The sequence below is a fragment of the Pinus tabuliformis genome, chromosome 7 (genome assembly GCF_031772625.1).
Source record: "Pinus tabuliformis cultivar Carrire ecotype Pingquan chromosome 7, CPIR1, whole genome shotgun sequence".
Classification (NCBI taxonomy): Eukaryota; Viridiplantae; Streptophyta; class Pinopsida; order Pinales; family Pinaceae; genus Pinus; species Pinus tabuliformis.
In genome coordinates, this window is record NC_142293.1 from 1919558843 (window position 1) to 1919578910 (window position 20068).

Below are 20068 nucleotides of genomic sequence, written 5' to 3' on the forward strand. Positions count from 1 at the left end.
AAATTACCAGAATTATATTAATAAATGTGATTGGTATATGTTAATGAGCCTAATCACTTTATTGAAACTAACATAGGTTAAAAAAAAAATACAATTTAGAATTTAGAAAATTAAAAATACTATTATGAACTTCTATTCCCAAGGAAACAAACAAGATTGGTTAGGTTAAAAGCCATAAAACTACAATGCTCAAGGAAAACCCATACAATGAATTCATTTGACTTGGGAAGCTCATTCTATAGCTCCAAAGGGAAAACCTATACAATAAATTCATTGACTTGGGAGGCTCATTCTATAGTCTAGTATGGTGCGAAAAGTTGTTTTGTGACGAATGAATTGAAGTTTTGACGAATGAATTGAAGTTTTGCTCCTCTTCGTCAAAATAGAATTTATGAAAAATCTAAAAGAAAAACAGCTATATAAAACATTTAAATATTGTTGACTGGGAAAAAAAATTACACCTAAAAAAATTGAATCCCTTAAGGATCATTTTAAATCCGTATTAATAGATCTAGGTTACTGTAAATCTTTTTTGTGAATTTTTTCTAATTAAAAGTATTTTTTAAATAACTTGAATGATTTTTTTTAATAAATTTCCTCTACCTTAAAAGATAACAAGCAATCTAAATGAATATTTTGATTTTTTTTTCCTCCTATTTTGAGATAAATGATTTTAATTTATATTATGTGTTTGTAAGCTATGAGAAAAATAAGCTAAATAAATATTTTGATAAATTTTCCTTGGTCAAGATAGTTAACCTTTTGGAGTTTTAAATGTAATTTAATAAAAATAAATTTAATTGGAATGTGATGTTTTCTAAAAACATGTTTAATAAATAGATATCTTGCATTTAAAAAAATTATCTCTTTTTGGGATTTGAATGGAATCTTTTGGTAAAATTAAATATTTAATTTAATAGTTTAGGAAAGAATTAGTTAATTTTGGTGTTTTTTTTTAAATTTTAATTAATTTTTTTTAGTTTTAGTTTTAATTTTAATAAATAAAAAATAAATTTGAAAAAGTTATATGCTAAAATTTTTAGTTTATCTATTTTTAAATAATTTATAAATTAATTAATTTTTAATAAAAATGAGATAGGAAATACTATGTTTTAATTACAATAAATACATCAAGTGGTACATAGTTATTTTTAAATAATTTATAAATTAATTAATTTTTAATAAAAATGAGATAGGAAATGCTATGTTTTTTAATTTTAATAAATAAAAAATAAATTTGAAAAAGTTATATGCTAAAATTTTTAGTTTATCTATTTTTAAATAATTTATAAATTAATTAATTTTTAATAAAAATGAGATAGGAAATACTATGTTTTAATTACAATAAATACATCAAGTGGTACATAGTTATATCTTAAACAAAAAAATGAGTTTTTTGGTCTAGCAAAAGTTAATAAAAACTATGCATTGTCAATTGATTTAGCTCTTAGGAATATGAGAGGACCTCATTTGACCATTGATTTTTAAATCAACGAATCTTAATATACACTCTTCATTCCATTGCTCTCATACCATACCATATCAATTGATTTAGCTCTTAGGAATATGAGAGGACCTCATTTGACCATTTATTTTTAAATCAACGAATCTTAATATACACTCTTCATTCCACTGCTCTCATACCATACCATATGAACATGGGGATATATGTATCTTGAACATATAGTAAGTGGTAAAATGTTTTTATATGTTATTTATAAAAAATTGAGCTCAAAGCTAATGAAAAATATAAAGGGGTATAAAAAAGTTAATAAAAAAATGGATAACTACAATATTTAGTGAAAGTAGGGTTTTTTTTAAAATTGATAGATGTGTATTAAGTTCTTATTATGCCATGAATCGACATGTTATGTCATAACTGCATTAAATGAGGCAGCGGTGCTTCATTCACACATAATTTGTTATCTTTATTGAGATCATAGAGAACATGAAAATATGCTAGACTTTTTAATATTTTGTCCCTAGAAGAGGAGCCCTTCAACTATGCTATTGAAGAAATAACAAATCATTTTTCAAGTTCTTTTATAATGAAATTTCATGAAAGGTATTTACCTTTGGAAACATTATCTTGATTGTAAAGGAAACTAGGGGAATTGTTTGTTACCTAGTTACAAATGAGAAGGTTGTGTCCACAAGTAGTGGTGTGGGCGATGTTGCGCCATAAGGCATGTTGAAAATTTGCAATTAGGGCTTTCTAATGATCGCCATTGTTGGTGATTAGGAATAAGCCAAGATAAATGCACAATCCTCCCATATTAATCAATTGGATGAAACTCAATAGGAGGTTGGTAACAACATGTCATCATATAAATTTTGATCACGTCTACTGGGAGAAAAACTGGATAGTAGACTTTCTATCAAAGAGAGGTATTGATAAGGAACATGGTAAGCTTTTCTTTTCAGTGTATGAACAAGGAGTCGTGATAAATCCCGGAAGCAAAATTTTTTCATAGATATTGGAGTTATGATGGATTGTACTCTTTTTGGATAATATTAGTAAATACAAGGCAATGTAAAGAGGAGAACACTCTAGACATATTCTAAGTTAAAAGATAGTTTTTTTTGTATTTTGAACATTAGATGGACACAGGTAAGATCCATAGGATTAAGTAGTAAAAAATATTAGTAAATACAAGGCAATGTAAAGAGGAGAACACTCTAGACATATTCTAAATTAAAAGATAGTTTTTTTTGTATTTTGAACATTAGATGGACACAGGTAAGATCCATAGGATTAAGTATTAAAAAATATTAGTAAATACAAGGCAATGTAAAGAGGAGAACACTCTAGACATATTCTAAATTAAAAGATAGTTTTTTTTTGTATTTTGAACATTAGATGGACACAGGTAAGATCCATAGGATTAAGTAGTAAAAAATAAGTATGGAAAATTTTTAAAATACAAACAAATTGAAAAATTATGGTCATTTTACAACCTAGTATGAGGGGGATGTGTAAGTCTATGAGCGGAGAGGCTCATTTTACAACCTAGTATGACGGGGATGTGTAAGTCTATGAGCGGAGGCTCATTCTACAACTTAGTATGAGGGGGATGTGTAAGTCTGTCCATCCATCTGTATCCCTTTAAAATAAAAATAAAAGTTAAAAATTATGTGCTAAATAGAAAAATGATGTTGGATGTAATAAAAAAACGAATATGTTGTAAAGTAATTAAAAGTAAAAAAATGTGACCAAGATGTTTAATTATTGTAATTTGGTTATCTATAAAATATTTTAATACAAATTAATATTGGCATGTACTTAAAAATATGTTAATAATAAAAAACCATTTTAATTTGAGTCAAGTAGTTAGGTTGGTACAGAGGAAGCGAAGAGGAACAAGTCATGAAGAGACTTCTACACGGATGGAGGCATTTGGATGAAAGATTCATCCCAGAAGACTAAAGGCAATTATATAAAGACATGTTTCAAAGATACAAGGAGAAAAGAGGGGCGGTCATAATAAATCAGTGAGAACATTGAGGATCGCAAGGAGGACAGAGCACAAATGTGGGTACTACAGGGAAAGGAGGAAGGAAAAGAGGAAGAAGACCTATGAGCGAGACCATCCAAATGGTTGGAGAAATGCTGGTAAACTCAGGAAGAGTTGTACCCCTGTCGGAGGTATTCCAACAACCCCTTAAACTGTTAAAATGATCATTACAACCTGGAATATTAGAGGGCTGAATAGTAATGGGAAACAAAGATATCTGAAAGAGAGCCTTAAGAGAGATAAGCCAAAGATAATGATAGTTCAAGAAACAAAAATTAGAGAACAGAAATTAAAAGATATTATGAGTAATTTCAAGCCGCATTATGAGATAATAGGTCAGGATGCCATAGGCAGTGCTGGGGGCTTGGCAATCCTCTGGAACCAGGAGGAGATTCAATTTGAAAATTGGGTCAGCGTTCCTCGAACCCTTTTAGGGAAATTCAGGGATATTTGATTTCAGGAATGGGTTCTTCTCTCCGGTGTATATGGTCCACATATATCGGATGAACACAAGATTTTCCTTCAAAACTTGGAAACAATCTGATCCATCTTTCCAGAAACTCCATGGATTGTTGGAGGAGACTTTAACATGATCATGTCTCTAAAGGAGAAAAGGGGAGGACTCAGAAGAATAGACTCAGATATGGAAGCTTTCGGAGAAATGATTGCGGAACAAAGATTGGTAGACATACAAACAATAAATGGGACTCACACTTGGAACAACAGAAGAGGAGGTATACACCAAATTGCCTCGAGATTGGATAGATTTCTAATATCAGAACAGATCATAAACCGGGATATATTCATTGAAGCAATGATTCTACCGGGAATGGGTTCTGACCATTGGCCAATTAAACTAGAACTTGACATTAAAGCTAGCCCCAAGAAATGGCCTTTCAGATTTGAGGCTTTCTGGCTCAGAGACTAGAAGTTCATGAAGAAAGTGGAGGAATGGTGGAAACAAAGCCAACAAAGGGGAAGAAGCAGGATGCAGACCTTCCAATTAAAACTAAAGGAACTGAAAGAAAAAATTAAAAAATGGAACAAAGAGGAATTTGGAAACATCCTCAAAGACCAGCAGCTATTAGACCAGAAGATGAAGAAACTTCAACAAGGAATTATAATAGCAAGTAGAAGCGAGGAACTTGCTAGAGAGGAAGGGATTCTGATCGACCAAATTGAAGAAAGAAGGAAACAGGAGGAGATTCTGTGGAGACAAAAATCAAGAGTGAACTGGCTACGAGAAGGGGAGAGGAACACGAAGTTCTTCCATCAGGCAATGATCCAGCAAAGACAGAGAAATAGAATCTTCTCCATAAAGAACAAAGAAGGACTTCGCTTAACTCAACATGAGGAAATGGAACAGATTCTGGTAAGTCATTTCAAAGACCTCCTTACGGAATCCCATGAAGACAGAAGAGAGGCTACTGGGAGAATTTGCAAGGAGATACCAAGCATGATAACCAGAGATCAAAATTTAGCTCTTATGAGGGCAACAACTCTGGAGGAGGTGGAAGAGATCGTGAAAGGGATGAAGAAGAATAAAGCTCCTGGACCAGATGGCTTCACAGTGGAATTCTACCAGGCTGGATGGCAATTCTTGGGTCAAGACATTCTGGACGTGGTGGAAGAATCTCGAAGAAACTAGAAGGTATGTATAGGCTTAAACTCAACTCTCCTGTCTCTTATTCCCAAAACTGCTAAGTCTGAAGATCCCCAGGGTTTTAGACCCGTTGCCCTTTGTAATGTAATATATAAAATTATTGCTACTCTTATGGCTAAAAGACTTAAGCCAATCCTTTCTAGCATTATCTCCCCGGAACAAACAGGTTTCGTGGAAGGGCGTCAAATTCTGGATGGATTGGTAGCTTTCCAAGAAGTAGTGCATTCTTTGAAAACTAAAAAAGAAGTGGGAATGATGATCAAACTAGACCTCTCCAAGGCTTATGATTGTCTGAACTGGGAATACCTGAAATCGGTACTAACGGCCTATGGTTTCTGTAATAGATGGATTGAATGGGTCTTCGCCATGATCTCTACCCCAAATTTCTCCATTCTCTTGAATGGATCGCCTTCTAAAATCTTCAAGGCCTCTAGTGGACTGCGACAGGGGGATCCTCTATCCCCCTGCTTGTTCATCATTGCGGTGGAGGGGTTAGGAAGATATATCAAAAAAGAATTGCGGGAAAGGAAAATTAAAGGGATCCAGATATGGGGAATAACCTCCCAATCACGCACCAACAATTTGTGGACGATATCATGCTGTTTTGTGCAGTGTCTCTCAGAGAAGTAAGAAGAATAAAAGGGATCTTAGACCTCTTCATGGAAGCATATGGTACTCAAATTAATAAGGAGAAATCATGTATATATTTCTTCAATACCGCAGGAAATGTCAAAACTTATTTAACAATATTATTGGGTTTCCGCTCAGGAGAGCTGCCCACAAAATATCTTGGCACCCTGCTAGCCCTGAATCCTCTAAGGATGGCGAATTGGCAACAAACCATTGAGAAAATTACCAACAAATTGGCCAATTGGTCCTTCAGAACCCTGAATATAGCAGGAAGAGTAGTATTGGTCAAAGCAGTCTTACAATCGATTCCGATCTACCAACTCTCGGCAATGGCCGCCCCCAAAGGTGCGTGCACCAAAATGGTGGAGATATTCAAAAAATTCCTCTGGGGAGGACCGAAGCAGCAAAGAAAGTGGGCATTGGTATCCTGGAAGGGCCTGGTGAAAAGTAAGGACGAAGGGGGATTGAGTCTGAGAGATCCATACTCCTTGAACCAAGTAATGGGGGCTAAGCTCTGGTGGAGATGGATGAGGGGAGGGGACGACCTATGGAAAAGAATCTGGAAAAAAAAATATAACATGCCAACATCCTCAGAGGAAATCTTAAGACTGGAGGAAACCCCGAAAGGATCGACAATATGGAATCTGGCCAGTCAAAACAGAGACATAATATCCAAGCATGCTTTCTGGGAAATTAGGAATGGAAATTCAGCCAAATTCTGGGAAGAAGCTTGGTAGCAAAGGGAGAAACTGAATGGCGTATAGGTTCTACGAGGCACATACCAGAAGGCAAAAGAGGAAGGGTTGAACTATGTTAGAGAATAGAACGAAGGAAGCCAAGAGGAATCCTGGAGAACCTGGAAAAATCCGGAAGAATGGGATGGACATATTGATAGAGAGCAAAGAGAGCTGTATATAAAAGAAATGTAGACAAGGAAAATACCTATCAGAACAGGTCCAGACATACTGAGATGGGGTCATTCAATGAAGGGGAACTTCACGATTAAAGAAGCATACCATCTCACCACGCAGCAAGAACAAGATGATATGACACCCCTATGGAAACAAATATGGAAGAGTAATTGGTGGCCGAAAGTGACTCACTTCTTATCGCTGGTGGGTAAAGGTCACATTCTGACCTGGGATCAACTTCAAAAATGTGGAGTTCAGGGCCCTCCTAGATATTGTCTTTGTAAACAGGATCAGGAAACACAGGAACATCTCTTGAACTCGTGTTGTGGTGCACAACAACAATGGGAAGAAGTAAGGAGACTCTTTGGAAGGACAAATAGAGATCATCAAAACATCAAAGAAACAATTAAACAATGGGGACGAGGTCAATTCATGAGCCCATTGGTTAGAAGAGCATGGAGTCTAGCAGTAGGCATGAATATATAGATGATATGGAAAGAAAGAAACAGGAGAATCTTTCAAAATAAAGCGTTGTCTCTAGAGCAGGTCTGGGAAAAAACCCTGAGTCATATAAGAGAAACTATTCTAGCGGAAACATGGAGCACAGAGGATTGGAAAACGACACCTGAGGAAGAACAGATTCTGAACAAGCTTAATCTAGAACAAGGAATGGTAGCGCCGCAAATGTGGAAACCCCCTGACATAGGGTGCAACAACCCTATCCACTTTTCTCGCCCCACGGTAGGGTTCATCAAACTGAATTTTGATGGAGCCTCCAAAGGCAACCCGGGCCCGACAGGGTTTGGAGGCCTATTCTGGGATGACCAAGGCAGAACAAGATGGGTTTACTCAGACTATGGTGGTATTATGAGTAACAATGAAGCAGAGCTTATGGCAGTCTATCAAGGACTGAGAATAGCGATAAGAAATGGCTACAACAACTTGGAAGTTGAAGGCGATTCCCAATTGGTTACTAACATTATAAGGAAACTCAATAATGGGACAACATGGGATAAAGTCACGCAAAGCTGGAGGACGGCTAGCCTGGTCCAAGATTTGGAAACCATTTCAAAGAGATTTGATTATATGATCATCAAGCATGTAAGAAGGGAAGGCAACAGAGCAGCAGATTTCCTTGCAAATTGGGGAAGTAATGAACAAGGAGGCAAGCTAGACAGCATATGGGTGACCCAACTAGAGGAGCCAAGATTAGAGCCCCTCAAAGTAATACTAGCCCAAGATTGCCATGAAGACACGACCTCAAGATAATAGACACAGGTGGCCCCCGATCGGGGTGATAAAGAAGGAAAGTACGGGAAGGTGGACATCGCGTGGGAGAGGCTGGCCAGGACGGCCACCTACTGCCCTCACCATCGATCAAAAGGCCATGGTGGCATCCTGCATGTCTGTGGGAGTTTCGAGGCAGTGGAGTGGAAGGAGTGTGGGGAGAGAGAAGGTTAGAAACGGTGGCGGTAGTGGGATGGGACGTGGGTCAGATGGGCTGAGGTACTTGAGGGTGGCAAGGGAGGGAGGAAAACTCAGTATGCGGCGAAGGGAGGAGGAGAACTGTGCTGCGCAGGTGTTGGGAGCTTCGACGGGCAAGCGTGAACTCAGGTATGTCTCCTTTGGCTCTCCTCCTGCATTTCTCTCTGACTTGCTTAGTATGATGGAAGAGAGGGGTCTGATGGGAACTGATGGGGAGGAGTGGTGTATGAGCGGGTTAGCTTTGTATTCTGCCATGCACAGTAAGGCAGAAGAGGGGGGTAAGCAGGGATTTGTAAAAGAAGGGCGGAGGCTGAGCGAGCCAGAGGGTTGCCTGGGGAGAAAGAGCAAGGATCAGAGCACAAATATTCTGGGAATTGCAGTAGGGGGACAGAGAGTCAATCCGAGAAAACTGTGAACCCTGCCCAGGCGATGGCTAGTATGACAGAGGGTTTACTCTCCTTCCTTTATCCAGGGGGGAGAAACAATGGCTTCCTCAGAACAATGGAGATGGTCGGAGTGGGGTAGGAAGGCTTAGGGATAAGGAAATGTTGACTGATGGGAAGTCTGTAGCTCATCGAAAGCTAACTTTTGCTGGTGATAACTGTAAACAGGCGACAATAAAGGAGAAAATGGCGCGCTTGGGTAGAGGCAGGGGGCATGGAGGCAGAGGGTGACAGAGCCAATTGAGCAGAGCTGACCAGCCAACCTCGGTGCCAGCAAGCCAGAGGCAAGGGAGGAGATCCATGAGGACAATAGTCTAGGAGGCAGCTCGAGCCTATCGAGAAGGGACGGATGCAGACATTTGACAATTAATCTAAGAAATGGAAGACAGTGTAATGGAAGAGGAATCAGATCCTGAGATGGAGGAATGGGGAGATATCATCCTTGACCCAGGTCACACCAGAGGACGAATGACGCTTTATAGGCAAGCTCTACATGTGTACTGGGTGTTAAAGCGGCTACTAGCGAAGGCTCTCGAGCAAGTGGCAGCAATAGCCCAAGGAATGCCAAATATTAAAAAGGAAATGAAAAACTTACAGATCATCATGATAATGCAAGATAGAGAGCTAGATGAGACCTAACAAAGGTTTATACAGATGACTCCAACGCCTAATGACTCGATGGCAGCACCTGTTAATGCAGATTTGGTCACTGATGACCGGAAGGACTAATCCTTCTCAGTTTATTCTGATTATTTTGTAGATAACTCTTCTTTTCAGACGTTTATATGTTAGTTTTTAGCATGTTAAGTGTTTTTAGATGCACAGTGCATGTAGCATGGATGGAAAGACTGATTAAATTTTATCACTGGATGGCTTATAGCAAACTCAGCTGGCCAACAAACTTGGTTTCCCATTTGGCAAGTTGAGGCCACCAAAACGCTGTATCTGTTTCAAATTGTTATTATAAATAGAAAAGGAAGGTACTACCCTAGATTACAAAAAAAAGTAGTTAGGTTGGTAATTACCTGTCCTTAACTAATTTCTTGAGTATTTATTCTCAAGAAAGGATCAAGAGGATATGCGTATATGAGATCAATAGAGAAGAACAAGAAGAGAGAAGAAAAATTAAGAAAATGGAAATCCTACACTAAGATGTCTGAAGCTAAGTATGGTTTGGACCATATAGATGTAAAGAGATACAGTAGTCTCAGAAAGACAGTGCATGCACACCAGGAATAGCTCAAGGAGAGACAAGCTGGTTACAACAGTCTCAAGGTTGGGAGGAAAAGCAACAACCAAATTGAGGTCTGGTTATAGATCAAAACTAGAAGTTAGCGCAAACCCAGATAAGTGAAATCTAATATTGTATAGGTAAAAGATCTATTATATGGTACTAGGGATTAATTATTCGATACACTTGATAAGCAGTTTCTCTAGAAATAGAATGGGTAGTTCTGATTATTATGTGTAAACATATTAATATGAAAATCTATGTACTATGAGTTATAAAATAAATAACCATATGAAGTATGAAGTACGAGAATTAATATAAGAAGTGTATTATTTATTCTAAAAGAAGAAAATAAACCAATCCCATAAATTCCCACGGATCATAGAGGAAATCCAGAATTTTGTTGGAATGAACACTGGAGAAAACATAGCGGGAATCTAGTATTACGATTAAATGTAAACTGTGAACAAAATAAGGATGAAATCTTGTAAATATACTCGAATTAGTTAAAAGATGGAAATCTGTGAAAACAGTCCATTTTGAAATAACATAATTATAGAAAACAAGAATGAAAAGAAAGAAAATCGAGTCTTGCGGTGTGCACACAATCTTATTTATGCATCACTAGAATCATAGAGTTACAAGTAATGCGAATTAAAAATAGAATCAACCCTTAACACCTGATAAACAGTGGAACTGCATATTTTTACCAACCGATACAATACACAGAAGGTTCATTTTGAATAAATTCATTAACATATGAAATAAGAATTGTATATTGTCCAAAATCGGCCACATAAAATCGAAAGTGAGCCTCCTCAACAGAATTGATAACCTTTACAAGGTCGTTACCTAAAAAGGCAAAAAACAAAACTAGGCTATGGATTTGGCTACCAAGCAAGAGTTACTTTAAGAACATATTACAAACTTGAAATAGCCTTTCATATAAAAACCAGCAGTCCCTTAATAACAGAGAAGCTCTTACAAGCTCTTACAACCAAAGAAGAGGTCTAGATATTATAATGCAGGCCGAACTAGTAGTTCTTCTACAAAGGAATTACATTTCCATAGAACCAAAAACCCAAGATGCAAAACCCAAATGAAATTTCAGTTGGTCAAGACTCAAATAACCGGTAGTTAGGCTTAGCCAATCTCCGCCACACCTGGCTAGTTGAGCAGAGGGTTTTAGCTCCATCATCTCGCCTCAAACCTCGAACAATGGCGAAACGCTCTAGATCTACTGGGTAGAAGGACACAAGGTTATACTATGTAGAACATCTAAAAAAGGGAAGTAACCAAACAACTACAATAAGCTTACAATACGTGGAACAAAGTTATGTATGAGAACCCTCCTTATAATAGGGAGTCAACTCGAAACGTTGGAGCACCTGTAGTAGAAAACCATTTCCGCTTAGAACATAGTATAACAATGAAAAACCTGCGATCGGGAGCAAAATTCGAACATGACACTGGAGGTAAGTTCTGTAGGTTTACCTGTTCATATGGATAGTGCCTTTCCGGATGCGGATTCACCGAACGAGGAAGGAGGATATGCGAAGACAACAAAACATCGATATATGAATAGAACCCCGAGTTTTCCCACCACCGTCTTATCCAACTCAACATCTGATGGTTGTGGATGAGGAGTTGCTCCTGAGGTTGAAGGCACAACGGTATAGCATTCGAAAACTCCAGAGATGCATTACAACCAAACTTAAGGCTGTCACATTAGCCAATGGAAATTAATACAAAAATTAATTATTTGCGTTATGGTATATCAATGACTTGGTATAATAGATATGATAGTATTAATTGATGTGAACCTTAAGATATAGTTTGACAACCATTGGATGTATTTAAATGATGGTTCGAATAATTGAATGTATGACTTAGTTGGATGGGCTACACCAAGGTCCAATCATATTATATATTATGACTTGTGAGAATATTTGTACTGAGGGTAATGTTTACTTTACTGTCATAATTTCTCCATCTCTTATATATATATATATATATATATATATATATATATTGACATGTGGTTGTGTGACATGTGGTATCAGAGCTCTCAGGTTGAAAGGCGGAGACCTTTGGAATATAAGTAAATAACAATATTTGTGATGTGCACAGAGAGAAAAAGCAACCAACATGAGGACGACGGAAATTACACCACACAGATCTGTGACAAGGACAGGACCAACTTCTTTTCAAGAAGCCAATCCTAAGGTATGGGTACAATTGGTTGAAGAGCCGCATAATACCAATACTGAAATCTTGGAATCTGTACAAGAACTAAAGGATGATATGGCCCGGTTACGGGAAATATAATGAAACGCTGATGAAGGAGCAGGAAAAGATCATGAAGAGTCTATACGCGACAACTAATTACCATCCTCAGTACTGAAAATCACTAGCGAACAAGAATTCTGAACCGATAATGTAGAAACAGAAGGTGGTGAAGAAAATCACGAAAAAGAATCTATTAATGTGTCAGAGCTTAAAACGCAAAAAAGATAGAAAATAGAGCTACAAGGAGAATTTCAAAAAATAAAGTCCCCCCTTTTGATGGTGAACAGGAAGAGGACGCTGAACCCTGGCTCATCAATATTAATAAGTATTTTCAGGTGTATGAATAAAACCATAATTTAAAGGCTCGTCTGGCCATCTTTCAGTTGCAAGCAAAAGGCCATCTTGTGGTGGGAGTAGTTGAAAACAATACACAGAGTAAATGAACAAAGCATAACTTGGGAAAAATTTCAAAAGTATTTTAAGGAGAAGCATTTAACGAAGAGATTTATGACGAAAAGGAAAATGAGTTTCATGATATTCATTTGGGACAATTGTCTATGGATGAATTCATAGCAAAATTCACACCCTCGCTTTAGTATGTTCCTTACTTACGGGAAGAAAACGCTAAAGTGCAACGATTTATCAGCAGTATTCCTCTCTTCATGAAAGAGCACCTTGAGTTTGATAACCCGAAAACCATGGACGAAGTTATACGAAAGGCTCGAATATGCTATCAACAAAACATTCAAAAGGGAAATATGGGGAAGAGATGCGCTGACAAAAAGGGGGTTAATTTCACCCCTAACAGCGAGGGAAATAAGGCCACAGTCAACAAGGGACCCTCTAAGGGGCAAGCAAACATGAATATGAACAGAAATCAACCCAGATTCAAACCTCCAACTGAGTCCAAAACAAATGAATAGTCGGGCATAATTGAAGTGGAATTAGAAGCTAGACCTCTTGTATAGTGTTGGGGATGTGGAGGACCACATTATGTCAAAAACTGTCCACACCAAAAAGGAACGGACCAGATTGCACAGATTCAAGAAGAATCTACTGTGGGAGAGATGTCAAGGATTATTCCTAAAATAAATGGTTCCCTTGAAGATCATCAAGCAGAATACCAACCAACCATGATAGAATTTGAAGATAAAGTTTTCAACCAAACTATAATTATTTCAATTGATCCAGGAGCTACCTTGAGTTATATTAGTCTCAAAGTAGTAGAACAATGTTGTCTACAAGTTGTTAAGTTTAAAAATCCTTTGTTAGTATAATTAGCCAGGGGGGCAAAAAGAAGGTTGATGACCAAAGTAAGAAACTGCCCCCTAAAGTTAGCAAGTCAATCTATTAAGGTAGACTTAAATGTCTTACCCCTAGGATCATATGACATCCTAATAGGCATGGACTAGTTGGAAAAACATTGGTCACTTATTAACTGTAAAACCAAAACTATTAACTATATGGATGAAGAGGGGAAGAGGCAGGAAATTCAAGGAATATTAAAACCACTAAAATTAAGGTTAGTAACAACCTCTCAATTAGCAAAATGTATCAGAAAAGGATGACAAATTTATGCAATACAAGTAGGATATACTAACTCAAAGGAGAAATCTGTTTCTTTAGAAAATATACCTGTGGTGCATAATTTTTTGGATTTGTTTCGTGAATAAATTTTGGGACTTCCTTCAAAGAGGGATATAGATTTCACCATTGAGTTGATTTTGGGTGTTGCCTCGATATTTCGAGCTCCCTATCGAATAAACATACCAGAGTTAACAGAATTAAAGATGCAACTACAAGAACTGCTTGATAAAAAATATATCTGCCCAAGTGTATCCCCTTGGGGAGCTCTAGTGCTTTTTCTTAAGAACAAGGAGGAGACCTTGCGCATGTGTATGGATTGTCGTTAGTTAAATAAAATGACTATAAAAAGTAAGTACACTTTACCTCGAATACGTGATTTGTTTGATCAAGTGAAGGGAGCGACTGTCTTCTCAAAGATCGACCTCCGTTCAGGTTACTATCAAATTAGAACAAAGGAAGAAGATATAGAAAAAGAAACCTTTAGAACTTGCTATGGGAATTATGAGTTTTTTGTGTTGCCCTTCGAGCAAAGTAATGCTCCCACAACCATTGCTATGAAACCAACTCACAAAAATATAGAATAGATAGATGAACGAATTAGAAATCAACCTTTTCGAGGGGGCAACATCCTTTACATTACACAAATGAACAATTCTTGGATGTTACAAATGAAAAACCTCCTTTCTATATGTATGAGTCTAAGGGGTCACAATATAATCAAAGCCGACGTAACAATAATAATATAGGGGCACAAAAATAACAATAGTGGACTTCTATGGGGCACAATAATAACAATATGGGGATAATAAGGGCACAACAATAACAATAAAGGATACAATGACAATAGTAATGGGGGAATCACTAGTATTATAGGGACCTAACATGCCCCTATCCTTCAAAAAAGTGTTGTCTTCAATGCTTGAGTAGTTCTGGATGCTTCTGTATAAAATACTCATCCTCCCATGTGGAATATTTAGCGGGTAAGTTCTTCCACTTGATGAGATACTCTGAAATTGATCGATTTATAGGTATCGAGTTATTGTTTCTTTGACTGCTTCAGGTTCCAATATGATTTTTCATTCCTCATCAAGTTCTGGAAATATTTTTTGAACTGGGAGCTTGTCACCTATAACTTTCTTTAGGGTGCACTCGAGAAGCTGCAAGAAGCTCCAATTTGTATGCCATAGTATCTATATTTTGCAACACCTTGTACGTACCATGATACTTTGGTGATAATTTATTATCCTTATTAGCTTGCTTGAGGTACATTTTTTGGTTGTATTCGTAGGAATACTCAATCACCTACATCAAAACTTCTTTCGCTACGATGTTGATCTGCCTATTGTTCCATTCTATTTTGCACCAAGGTGAGGTTATTCTTTAAGAGTTGTAGAACTTGTTGTTGATGCTTGATGTGATATTCCACTGATTGAACCTTAGAATTTTCTCTTAAATATGATGTGATGGATCATGGTGGATAATATCCATAAAGTGCCATAAGTGAGGTCATTTTTTCTGCATTATGGAAGGAAGTGTTATACCACCATTTAGCGAGAGGCAACCATTTGACCCATTGTGTCTGTTTATCAGACACAAAGAAATGAAGATATCCTTCAAAACATTTTTTTACTATCTTAGTTTGCCCCATCAGATTGAGGATGATAAGATGAGCTATGAGCTAACTGAGTACTAAGACAAGAAAATAATTCTGTCCAAAAATTTCCTATGAAAATGGGATCACTGTCTCTTACAATAATCTTTGGGTTTCCATGTAGTTTTTGAATTTTTTCCATAAATGCAGTAGAAATTGTATTCACTTTAAATGGATGTGATAATGCACAAAAATGGGCATACCTTGTAAGTCTGTCAACTACCACCATGATAACACTCTTTCCTTCGGACTTGGTTAAACCTGTGATAAAATCCATTGAAACCTCCTCCCAACATTGGATTGGAATGGATAAAGGTTGTAATAGACTTGGGATCTTAATTGTTTCAACTTTATTTTGTTGGAAAACTAAACACTCTGCTACAAAATTTTGAATATCCGATGTAAGTCCATCCCAAAAAAATTCCTTCTTATACCTGTGGTAAGTTTTTAGAAATCCTAAGTGCCCTCCTAAGGGAGAGTTTTGCCATTCCTTAAGAATATTTTGTTTGAGTTGGGAATTCTTACATAGATATAACCGATCTTTGTACAATAACGAATAATTTTTCCAGCTAAATGTATCAGATGTACTAGGATCTTGTTGTAACTTTTGAATGAGTGCTCACACTTCTTCATTATTCTTCCATTCATCCCTTGCTTCATTTATCCAATCTGGTTGGATAATAGAAATGACACAAATAAATGTTTCCACATCCTCACTCTTTCTTGAGAGTGCATCTGCCACAACATTTTTCTTCCCTTTTTTGTAGATGATTTCAAAGTCATAACTCAACATCTTTGTGACCCATTTTTGCTGCTTTTCTAAAGATAATATTTGTTCTAAAAAGTATTTAAGACTATCATGATCTGTTTTTACCTTGAAGTGTCTTCCCATTAGGTAGGGCCGCCATTTCTTAATTTCATGTAGTATTTCCAACATTTCCTTTTCATAAATAGCTTTACGTAAATACCTTCCTTTGATTGGACGACTTTCAAAAGCAATGGATCTTTCTTCTTGCATTATAACAACACCAATTCCATTTCCTGAGGAATCACATTCCATAATAAAGGTATTTTTGAAGTCCGATGTAGCTAAGACTGGTGCTTGACACATTGTCTCTTTAAGATGTTCAAAGGCCTTCGTTGCTTCTGGAGTCCATGAACATGCATATTTCTTTAATAATGTTGTTAGAGGTGCTACTATTCTCCCATAATTCTTAACAAACATGCAATAATACCCTATCAACCTGAGAAATCCTCGCAGATGCTTTATGGATGTGGGGATTTTCCATTCCTTAATGGTTTTAATTTTTCTAGGGTTTACCTTAACACCTTCATGAGATACAATATGAGCAAGATATTCCACCTCTTGTACTCCAAAGAAACATTTGGAGATTTTTTCATATAATTTTTTCTCCAATAGTTTGAGCACCCTTTCAACATGTTGAACATGATCTTTCCAAGACTTTTTGTATATTAGTATATCATCAAAAAATACTAAAACAAATTTTCTAAGGAAGGGTTTGAAAATGGAATTGATCAAACCTTGAAATGTAAAAGGTGCATTGGTAAGGCCAAAAGGCATGACCCAAAATTCATAATGACCCTCATGAGTTCTAAATGTTGTTTTCAGAATGTCTTCAGTCTTTATTCTGATTTGATGATATCTTGAATGAAGATCCAACATGGTGAAGTAAATTGATCCATGCAATTTATCCAATAATTCATTAATGACAGGAATGGAAAATTTATCTTTAATAGTGAGCTTGTTGCGCTCCCTATAATCTAGACACATGCGTCATGATCAATCCTTCCTGTGAACGAATACTACTAGAGCAGAGAAAGAACTTTGACTAGGTTGAATTATACCGGCCTCTAGCATTTCTGCAAGCATACGTTCAATATCACTCTTTTGGGCGTAGAGATATCTGTAAGGCCTAATGTTTGGAGGAACACTTCCCATAATCAAATGAATAGCACGCTCATGATCACGAATAGGTGGGAGGCCTTTGGGAGTCTCAAATACCTTGGAATGATTATCCAAGACTTTTTGGAGATCTGGAGAAAAAGATGATTTCGATGTTGAAACCTCTAGTGAACATAATTGTGCAATTATGGCTCGTTGTTCTTTCTTTAGAAGCTCTTTTGGGCGTAGAGATATCTGTAAGGCCTAATGTTTGGAGGAACACTTCCCATAATCAAATGAACAGCACGCTCATGATCACGAATAGGTGGGAGGCCTTTGGGAGTCTCAAATACCTTGGAATGATTATCCAAGACTTTTTGGAGATCTGGAGAAAAAGATGATTTCGATGTTGAAACCTCTAGTGAACATAATTGTGCAATTATGGCTCGTTGTTCTTTCTTTAGAAGCTTTATCATTCCGTTAGAGCCGATTATCTTTCCTAGTTTCCCTGTGATACCGCTTAATTCAAATTCCTTTCCTTCTGAAGAAAATTTCATGAGAAGTTCCTGAAAAATTAAAATCTACTTTTCCCTAGGATTGTAGCCATTGGAATCCTAGTACAACATTGGCACCACCCATTGGAATGGAAAGCATTGGGCTATTCAATACATATTCTTCCATGGATAGATTGATATTATGGCACTTTCCTGAGAAATTTAGGGTTCCTCAACTTGCAACCATCTCTTGACACTCTGGTGCTAGATATAAGAAGAAATCCAATTCCTTGGCTATCTTACAATGAATAAAATTATGGGTACTACCTAAATATCCAACACTATTACCTTTTTCTTCTTGATATGCCCTTCTATCTTGATAGTTTTAGGAGTGGTAATTCCAGCCAATGCATTACAACATATGGTCGGATTCATTTCTTCTTTGTCTAGGGTTTGTTCCTAGTGTATATCCTCTTCTTTTGGCATTTGGCATTCCTTTTCTTCCTCCTCTTCACAATCTATATAAAATAAATTCTTCTTAGCATACTTATGACCTTTGGTGTATTTTCTATCACAACTGTAACAAAGTCCTTTTTCTCTTTTTTCTTCCAAATGTTGTGGTGTCAACTTTATAGGTTCTAGATGGCTAGGGGTGACAACACTTCCATCTTTATGATTGTGAGTGGTAGGCTTCGTTGTTGCCATACTTTTTCTTTCCATTTTTCTTGCCAACCTCAATTTCTTCTCCAATGAATTAGGTTCCCAAAGGCGAACCTCATGTTGGATGTTGTCCTTTAAAGTCCCTATGAGCACATCAATACTATGCTCCTCTCGAATATCTTTTACCCTTATATTCAATTTTTGGAAGTCCTCAATGTGCTCCATCATTGAACCCTTTTGTTTGAGATTTATCAATTGGCTAAAAAAAGTGTTGGTTTTTGTATCCTCATAATGTGCTACCATTTCATCCATAAAAATAGCCAAAGTGACAATTTCTTTACGAGATCGAAGTCATCGATACCATACAAACTGATTTGGTTCCAAATATAAAGTTGCAATGCATACCTTCTGTGTGTTTTTCACATTATGCAGATCAAAAAATTGTTCCATCTGTACTATCCATGTTACGGGATCCCTGTCATCAAACTTCCTCATATCAATATTTGTAATATGGCGAGTCTTCAATCCAATATTAGAGTCTATGAAATCATGATTAACATTTATTTTTTTCTCATTATGGGTTTCCTTTACTACCCTTTTGCCATTAGTAAGCATTTCTTATATAAAATTTGTCAAATCTGTCTTCAAATCTTCCATCTTAGCTTCCACTCCATCCATCTTAGCTTCCACATGATTCATTTTAGCTTCTATTCCTTTCTTTAAACCATCCATCTTAGCTTCTATTACTTTTTGTGCGAGTGAATTTTGTTGCACTTGGTCTAGTAATTTTGATATATCATGGTGTATTTCTTCCTCTTCTTCATGAGTCATGCTAGAACTTTCAGGTTGCTTACTATGTGTTTCCATTTTCTTTCTTTGGGGAATCAATTAATGATAATAATACTTCACTATTCCCTTTGAATTCTTTCCAACTATTTTTTCAAACCAAACTTATGCAAAAACTAAAAAAAACTACACACATTTTTTCACCTTTTAAGAGCTCGATATTAAATCTGTTGTATCTCTATAATTTCAGATCTCCAAGGTTTGACATTTCTTCCAGCAATAACCCTCTGAGTCCTATTTCCAATGCCACTAGTCTGATCAAATTTGGGTTCTGCAAGAAAGCGTTATGCCCAACCTCCCAGGATGACCTGATATATAAATTTTCAATAGAGAGAACTTGTATTACATGCCACGTGTCACCATTTCTACCCTCGAATCTAAAAAAGATACATAGAACACTACACTCCGTCCTCTTTCTGTAACTTCTGACGAAATTACAATCTGATGCTCAGAGAGAAAGTTATGATGATTTTCCTTAGACCACTTGTTTGGGATGTAATTCAGGAGCCTTTAGAAATCCTAAATGTCTTGGACTGTATCTCCGAAAATATAGTGAAACAAGATCTCAAATTCAGGGATGAACTTCCCCACAATTTCTTCTCAAATGGGTTTTAATTTCATAGTCTAAACCTTTGGATAAAATAAATTATAGCGAAAAGTCCACGATGACGGGTTTGAGATTGGATTCTTGAGCTTGCAAAAAACCCTAACTTTCTAAAATCATATGTCCGAAAATATAGCGAGACAAGATTTAAAATTT

General features: G+C 36.6%; 1 protein-coding gene across 1 annotated transcript; it reads left to right on the forward strand.

The window, feature by feature from the left end:
* The first annotated feature begins 5289 nt into the window (after window positions 1–5289).
* Window positions 5290–5808, forward strand: LOC149256180 (secreted RxLR effector protein 78-like). The gene has a single exon (XM_089455257.1). The coding sequence runs from the start codon at window positions 5290–5292 to the stop codon at window positions 5806–5808; it is 519 nt and encodes a 172-aa protein (XP_089311383.1).
* Window positions 5809–20068: the final 14260 nt, after the last annotated feature.